The 9,063-nt window shown below is 40.8% G+C and overlaps 1 protein-coding gene across 1 annotated transcript; it reads right to left on the reverse strand.

The window, feature by feature from the left end:
- Positions 1–249: 249 nt before the first annotated feature.
- Positions 250–2,705, reverse strand: LOC140774976 (polyol transporter 5-like). The gene is made up of 2 exons (XM_073118182.1): positions 1,902–2,705; positions 250–1,793 (listed from the first exon to the last, which is right to left on the reverse strand). The coding sequence occupies exons 1-2, from the start codon at positions 2,041–2,043 to the stop codon at positions 364–366; spliced, it is 1,572 nt and encodes a 523-aa protein (XP_072974283.1). The 5' UTR covers positions 2,044–2,705; the 3' UTR covers positions 250–363.
- Between the last annotated feature and the right edge of the window lie 6,358 nt (positions 2,706–9,063).

Consider the following 9,063-nt stretch of genomic DNA (forward strand, 5'->3'; position numbering starts at 1 on the left):
ATAATGGTTTCCAGCGAGATTATAGGAAGGATAATTGAGAACAATGATACTAAATTTGGGTGATCATTTACACTAAAAGTCAAATTAGTTTTTGGTTTTACAACGTCACCCATTCTCTTCCCTACTATGCAAAACTATTCGTCTTGCTGCTGCGTACTATGAATTCCATAGATTATAATAAAGAAATCTGCATATACAACAATTGAAAATCTGATGATGTATGATTGGATTTGGTTAGTTCAGCAAAGTAAAATAATTTTGATACCAGAGATCATAGCTTTGTTATTGATGCTGATGGCTAAACAAACTTAGTACTCCATGATTTGCAAGCAATACCGTGTCTACTTAAAATCCCAAACACTACTAGGCTGTTAAAGGATTAGATTCCCTTCCATTCTCTGCCACAACCTTCCGTAATTCCTTCCCTTCCTCCTTTTCCTCCACTCCTCCACCAAAGAGCTCCTCCATCTCCTCCAAGCTCCTCCCTCTCGTTTCCGGCAAGAAAACATAGAAAAATATCCACCCCAAAACAGCAATCCCAGCATACAAGAAGAAGCTCCCGGCTATAGAAATAGCCTTGTAGAGCGAGATGAATGTCATGGTGATCACCCCACTGATCACCCTATTCATCGCCGTCCCCAAGCTCGCGCCTTGCGCCCTCAGCCGCAGCGGGAAGATCTCCGAGCTGTACACCCACGCTATCGGGCCGAGCCCGATCGAGAACGACCCAACAAACGTCAGCACGGTCGTGATGCACATCGCCGCCGCCCACGTCAGCTTCTCGTCTGGATGTTGATCTATAATGTGAAGTCCAGAGGCCAGAACAATTAGCGAGACCACCATTCCCCCGGCGCTCGCAAGGAGCAGCGGCCGGCGACCCACGCGGTCTAGGAAGAAGGTGGCCACCAAGATGGCTATTGTCTTGGTGAACCCGACGGCCACAGTCGCGCCTAAAGAATTGGTGTTGGATTTGAGCCCGGCCTTCTCGAAAACCCGAGGGCTGTAGAGGACTACGGAATCAATGCCGGAGGCTTGCTGGAAGAATTGAAGGCCGAGCGCGGCGATCAGCACGCGGCGGACGGCGGGGGTGGGCCTGATCAGCAACTCCTTCCAGACTCCTTCCCCGTGGCTATTCTTCGTCACGGCAACGATTTCTTGGTCGGCGGATGCTTCTGGTATTCCAACAGCTTGTTTTATCTCGAGCAATCGGAGCTCGGCCTCGTCCGGCGTTTCGGATGTCTTGGCCAGCACCCGCCTGGCCTCGCCGACCCGGCCCTGCATGACGAGCCACCGAGGCGATTCCGGCATGGCGAGGACTCCGACCGCGAGGAACACCGGCGGCACGGCGCCGACGCAGAACATCATGCGCCAGCTCAACCACTCGGGGAGCTTTGCGAAGGCAAAGTTGGAAACATAGCCAAGGAGCACACCGGCGTTGATGAAAACCTCCGGGAAGGAGGTGAGAAACCCGCGGGAGGAGGCCGGCGCGACCTCGGCTGTGTAGACGGGGGCTATCATCAGGGCGTACCCGACGCCGATGCCAGCCACGAAGCGGCCCACCATGAGGAAGGCGTAGTTGGTGGCCAACCCCATCAGGAGGGCGCCGACAAAGAAGATGGCGGCGGCGAGCACGATGGTGTAGCGGCGGCCGATCCAGTCCGACGTCCTTCCGGCAGCTATGGAGCCGATGAGAGAGTAGATATTTATAATACCGGCAAGGATTTCAATCTGGGTGTCGTTGATCTTGAGGTCGTCTTTGATGAATATGGCGGCGCCGCTCATCACCGCTATATCTAAATTAACAAACATTTCGCATCTGTTAGAACAAGAGACTGCCAAAAATGGCAAGACGGCAAGAATAACAATTCAAGGCGATTGTTATGTTTTGTTTTGTTTTTTACCATAACCCAGTAGAATGGATGTCATCGAAGCGAGCATGGCGCAAGCAAAGGCATACTTGTTCCTGGTAGCCTTCTTGGCCTTCTCCATGGGAAGAGGAGGAGGAGCGCTTGAGTTGGGTTGGTTTCTCTGGTACGCATCCATTGCTTTGCTATCTTTGGATGAAAGAGTGATATCGGAGTGAATGTACTCACAGTGGCAATATAGGCCATAGACTTTGGTGGTTAGATAATCTTTCAGACAGGAAAATTTTCAAGTCAGACCCGTGGCCAGAAAATGAACTAATCATTAACGTCGCTTGACTTTCGGTTCCTAATTTGATTATCCAATCCAATAGATGGATTCCGGGCCAAAATGGAAGGACGCGGTGGAAGGCTATTGGATGATAAGATTTGGACTTCACCGATATCGTTGACCATGGATTCACTCTAGGAGTGTCTTTATTTCTTATTTTAGCGTTTAATTTTCATGAAAATATGTTTTCTGTAATTTGCGTTTGAACGCTGGTGGAGTGAGTTCGAACGCGGTTGTGAACGAAGTTGTGAACATGGGTGAAGAGTGTGCATTGTGCGTTCGAATGCTTCGTTCGAACGCACTGTGAACGCCTGAATCGCATTTGCAAATTCAGAGAAGTGGAAAACAGGCGCGTTCGATCGCACGTTCAAACGCTTACAACGCATTCGATCGCGCGTTCGAACGCCTACAACGCTTTCGAACACCTGCATCGCGTTCGCAATTCTAGAGAAGAGCGAACTCGGTGCGTTCGAACGCGGTCGGGCGCGTTCGAACGCGATCGACGAAATTGTATTGTTTAGGGTTAATTTTGAGTTGTTGGTTAGCTTCTAAAAGGATGTGGATGGCAACAATAGGTCATTATTGATTATTATTGATTATTGAAGAATTGAGTTTTGTCTTGCCTCCTTCGTCTTCTTTGTTCTCGTTTCCTTAATCCCCGGCGACGTCACTTCTAGTCCCTCTCGACCGGCCAATCACCCTAAACCCTTAGGGGCGGCCCTCTCCTCCCCTTCTTCCAATCTATCCAACACTTGCCCTAACCCTTCCATCAACCATAACCCTTCCACCATCACTTTTCACCGGTGCCACCCCATTAACGTCGGTCCTCCACCAACCACTATCACTAGGATCTCGTGCCTCCATCCACGGATCATAAACAGACCATCCTGACGTTTGCCCACTAATCAGACGATATCTCAAGATCCCCACGTCCGATTCACTTGAAACTAGATTTATTGGAAAGCTCTTTTCTGGGGCTACAACATATCCAAATATCATGTCGATTCAATGGCGATATCTTTCGAGATTTTATTACAAAGTTTCATGCCAGATCTAGTTCAAATCAGAGAATCGGAAGGGATCGAACCTTAGCCTAAGGGGAGATCATATCATTGGACGATTTCCTTTATTTATTAGACAAATACTTCAATGTAACTTTTAAATTTAAAATCTTAATCCATTAGCCAGTTTTTATACCTTGTACTAATACCGATTTCAAAACCATATTATGTAATATATATATATATATATATAATATATATATATATATATATATATTAGTTAAGAAGATTTAATTACGTGTGCCTAACTTCCCAATTCTCTTATTTTACCCTTGAAGATCTTACCTATTAGATTTTCATCAAACTAATTGATAAACAATTAACTTTACGGTAAGGAAGAAGCACTCTACACGTTTTTTTTCTTCCGTTAAAATTTCTCTCTTAAATATAATTATGCCTTAATTATAGGAGATATCATTTAATATTAAATAAACTAAATTTGATTATTTGAAGACAAATTTTAATTTAAATATAATTCTCTATCTCTAACTATTAAATTTTTAATTTAAATCAATCTTGGGAGATATATGTAAATAATAAAAATAATTAAAAAGATAAAACATAATTAAATTTTCATCAAGTTAATTATAAAAAACATCAATACCCTTTTTTTTATATATATATTACTCTCAGTTAATGATATATATGTCTTTTATTTGATAAAATATTAAGATAATATAATTGTCAAAAAATAATGTGCAAGATTATATATCTAAAAAAAATTACATACTAAACCGATAATATCTTTTATTCCTATTATACCCTTAAATCATATGACATATACATCATAGTTATCATACCCCTGAAATGCATGCAATATTCTATACATAATTATGAAGCAATAAATAAATAAATAAAATTATGTTGGCTAATAAATAAATATATGTATATGCATGTTATGAATCTGATGAAAATATAAAGTATCATTTTATTACTTACACTACTCTTAGACTATAGATAATTTACTTGCCTGATACCGATTCCCAATTAACTTGCAACTCCTACACCACTAAATCATTATCAGTAATGAACCTACCATGACAATGAAAGCAATAGAAGCACAGGAGCAATATTATTTGAATTAATTAATTGAATAACTCAAGGACAATTGCTTTTTAGAGTAGGTCCACTTAAGAATTCTTATATTTATTGCTCAAGTAAAATTAATATAACAGTAATAACGATCAGATGCACTATTAAGAGTAATTAATACAAATATCATCATGTTCAATATTCCACTAATTATTATTGATTTATAGCAAATCCAATAGACAACATTTTATCAACTTACTTTATTGAATAGTAAAGCATGTTGAACATAATTACTAATCTCCAATTAAAACTAATTCCTTAAGTAGAGGTACAATTTGACTATAGTCACATTGAATAATGTTTAAGGACTCAAGTTGACATGGTTAACTAGATAAATTAAAATATATTAAAGAACAACTACCCACTTGGGTTAACTTGAGTCCCAAAGTAATGGGCTAGGCTAGTAGGCTCCAACTAACTCAGAGACCACAACACTACTCCACAAAGTTGAGTTCAAAACCCAATCAAGGCTGTGCCATAACCTAATTCACAACCAAATTGGACTGGGCTACTTGTAGCCGAACCGACTCTACCTTAGGCTAAGAGCACCCAACCGAAGCGAACTACTTGGGTTGGGTCACACCCAAATTAAGGAGCCTAACCCACCTTATTTCCCTCCCTCCTCTCCCTCAACAAAAGACAAACCAATAAAGGAAGAGAAGGTGGCTGTTGGTTATCATCATCTTCGATAGCCAAGCTGTAACTTAACCAAGATCAACAAAATACTGATATGGGGACGACCAATCGGAGTTGAAATAGCGGCCTCACCTCGTAGAGAAGAAGCCTGACGATGAGGAAGGGAATCTTTGGCAATTTTTTTGCCACCGATGATAGTAAACTCATCGCAACCACCACAACATCCCTCATGAGGAGGAGAATGACGGAGAGGTGGTTGACAATGCATGGAGCCTACTCCATAGTTAATAGGCATGGAGATAACTCATCAGGCATCGCAATCATAAGGGCACTACAAAACGACAGCAACACTTTCATCACGCAAAATGGGGATGACCAAATTCACCTCAAGTGTGACATCTTGAAAAAGAATTAGTGCACACGTGTGGCCCTTCCTTATCTCCCTCCCCCATTCTCTTCTCTCTTTTCTTTTTTCTTTTTCTTTTCCTTCCTTCTCCTCGCTTGTAACAGCTCATTTTCCTCCTTCTTGCCCGGCTAAGGTGCTCACAGAGCTTGCCGACCCCATGGCCCGCGAGAAGTTAATTTAGTTTAATTATGCATTTAATGTTTTTGCACTCGCATCTTCCTCCTCCCGATCTCATAGAGAATTCTACCGGCGGCCTTGTGCCTTGCTGTGCTGGTCCATTCAGCTTCCCCCCATTATTCTCTCTCGCCTTGTACCCTTCTAGGATACTCTAGGCTCTTGGTGGAGCTTACACCCCGTAGACTCCTGTTACCAACTCTTGGTGCTAGTGCTAGTGCTAGTACTAGCTTAGGTATGACCCTATTATAAACTAGATCTAGACCGATTTAAATGTAAAAGAATTATAAATATTTAGGTGGTCGTAGCTTCGTGAGTTAGGATTCTAGTGGCTCTAGTTTCACCTAAATCGAAGGTCGAGATAAAAATATATAAATAAAAGAGTGGACCAAGGTTAGAACGGTAAATATTTGACATTGTGGCGGTCATCAAAGGGTGGTGTTGGTAAGGAGGACTGCTATCAAGGCTTGAATAGTCTTTTCTATCCTCTCAGTGCTCTTTGTGTAGGATCTAGCAAACTCCTAAGAAAATTCCTTAAAGAACGTCTTTGCCCACGCAGGTGGTTGATACACTTAGTTAGAATTTTTTCTTATTGCATTAGTTATTTATTTTTATTAAAATATCTATAGGTCACATTCGAACGCAAGAGGGGTCGCGTTCGAACACCCTTGTGAATGCCTGCATCGGGTTCACAAATACAAAGAATACATATTATCTGTTCGAATACGGTCGGGCGAGTTCGAATACCCGCGTTCGAACGCCTGCATCAAGTTCGTACATACAGAGATGGAGCTTTTGGTGCGTTCGAACGCAATCGAGCGCGTTCGAACGTGATCGACAGAAATCCTCTAGAATTAGGGTTTCATATTGTTTTATGACTTATTGGTTAGCCTCTATAAATATGTGGATGGCAGCCAATTTCATTATGCTATTGGATTATTGATTTCTTACCTCTTATCTTTTCTCTAGACTCTCTCTCTCCTCTCTCTTCACCATTTTTCCACCTCTGTCGTTGGCAAGGTTTCTCATAACTTCTAATCTCTCTCGACTGTCGAGCCACCCTTCTTCTTTGGGATCTCGGCCACTTCATTTCCTTCATCTACTTCCCTTAATCACATTTACAATCCACCCTCATCTCCATACCTATTCAACCCTAACATCCACTCTACCTGTCACCACCACCATCACCCACGTTATTTCATATTTTCAGCCCAATTTCAGTTCGAATCTGCAAAGGGTGTAAATACAAAAGTTGTAGATAAGGAAGTTACAAATCTAACCCAATTAGTTTTGTAATTTTATGACTACAAAAAATATTTGAAGAATATTTTTCCATAGTTGTGCGGACAGCTTCCTGCTATAAATTCAGATCGTAAGGAATTGTTCCATAGTCGACCTTTTGGTACTGTAACCTATTAGTGGTTCATCACCAGTGGTTACTGGTAGTGCCTAGGAAACCTCCACTAAGATGGAGATAAGTTCTTGGTCCTCCATGGCTATGATCTCCTTTGGGTTAGCTTTGGGTTACAACTTTACTATCGTTTGAGGAACATTGGCTTTGATACTAATGTTACAAACCAGATCTGGACTGATTCAAATATAAGAAAACTATGAAAATTTAGGTGGTGGTAGTTTTGGAAGTTAGGGTTCTAATGGTTTTAGTTTCTTACAAATCAGATGGTGGAATAAAAAGATATAAATAAAATAATAGAGAAATGTTAGAACGGGATAAATTGATAAGTATTCGACGTTGTAGCAATCGTCGGAGGGTGGCGGATGACCAAAAGTGGTGGTGGACGACCGTATAGTAGAGTGGCTGCTAGAGGTGATGGTGGCTATGGATTGGAGGTAGAATTAGTGTTCTAAGTTATATCTACTCCTAGAAAAATGAACTACTATGATTAATTTACTTTTACTCCTATATTATCTAATTTTTACTCTTACAACTAAGATGGTCTAAGACTAAAACATAATTCTTAATTGTTTATTGGATGCTTGAATGAATAAACAAAGAAGCCGAGCCCCTCCATATATATAGGTCAGTACAATGAGTCGTATTGAGACTTAATCCTAAAGGCTTATACGACTCGAACTAAGACTTCTTTTAGAGACTTATATAACTAAATGGAACTTGCCTTAGTGACTTAAGAACTTGCCTTAGTAATTTATAAGACATAACTAGACTTGACTTAAACGCTTATATAGGAGATAAATATAAATCAATTAAAAGATAAATAGACTTGATGCAATAATCACACTACACCGCTAGTGCCATCGACTAATGCGGAGCTAACCTCCCTAGGACATGAACTACAACCAAAGCACAACCTTCGGCTGCGATGAAGATCCTACCATCTCTACAAACCAATTTTACCACTGATTCAATGCCAAAGTAGCCTTTAGCGACGAACCCATCATCATATTCCTTAGCCGTAATGGAAAATAAAGGTTGAAAACCTAGTTTTCCACTAACGATGATCTAGACACTTTTGGTTCAAGCTACCACCGCTAGCACTTTTCTCGGACCACCCACACTTGAGCCATGACCTAAACCACATGCACTAAAACCTTAGCTCAAACTACTAGTGGTTAGGATTTGGCCCAAGCCACATACGATTAGGGCAAACTATGACTCAAACAAGTGGGCCCTAGAGCAAAACTCACTATAGGGTCCTTCCACATGGCAAATGAGACCCACATAGAGATTGATGACATATTGTTCGAGAGGGACAAAAGGTATGAAAACCATCTTGGACACCTTGAGGACAATGTGGTAAAAGCATGGTGGATTGATGTGAACAAAGTCAGATCGAATCGCACAAGAGGACATTAGGCTCGATGGATCGAGTCTATTTATCTTTTAATTGATTAATATTTATCTGTTATGTAAGCTGTTAAGACAAGTTTAGTTATGCCATGTAAGCCCCTAAGACAATTCTAGTTAAGTCATGTAAGCCATTATGATAAGTTCAATTAAGTCGCATATACCACTAAGGCAAGTTCAATTAAGTCACATAAGCCTCTATGATAAGTCCTAGTTCGATTCCTGTAAGCCTTTATGGCTAAGTCTGAGTAGGACTCATTATACCTGATCTATATATATAGAAGGGCTGGGCTTTTCTATTTTTATTCATCCAAGCATCCAATAAAGAAACAAAAATTATGTTTTAACTTTAGACTATCTTAGGAATAAGAGGAGATAATCTAGGAGTACAAGTAAATTAATCATAGTCATCCATTTTCCTAGGAGTAGATCTAACTTAGAACCCTAATTTTATCTCCAACACACAGCCACCATAACCTCTAGCAGCCACCTAATATACGATAGTCCATCATCACCCTTGGTAGTCCGCCACCCTCTGACGACCGCAACAACGTCAGATATTCATCAATCTATCTCATTCTAATCTTTCTCTACTATTTTATTTATATCTTTTTTTCTCAATATCTAATTTACATGAAACTAACCATTAGAATCTTAACTTTCAAGACCATTATCTT

Source organism: Typha angustifolia, chromosome 13 (assembly GCF_048772165.1).
Source record: "Typha angustifolia cultivar Huaian chromosome 13, ASM4877216v1, whole genome shotgun sequence".
NCBI lineage: Eukaryota > Viridiplantae > Streptophyta > Magnoliopsida > Poales > Typhaceae > Typha > Typha angustifolia.

Bases quoted from the DNA above. Each gene is read 5' to 3' on its own strand.
- LOC140774976 (XM_073118182.1), bottom strand. From the start codon at position 2,043: ATGGATGCGTACCAGAGAAACCAACCCAACTCAAGCGCTCCTCCTCCT. The intron at 1,794-1,901 runs GTAAAAAACAAA...TTGTTAATTTAG, and splicing joins ATCCATTCTACTGGGTTATG to ATATAGCGGTGATGAGCGGC.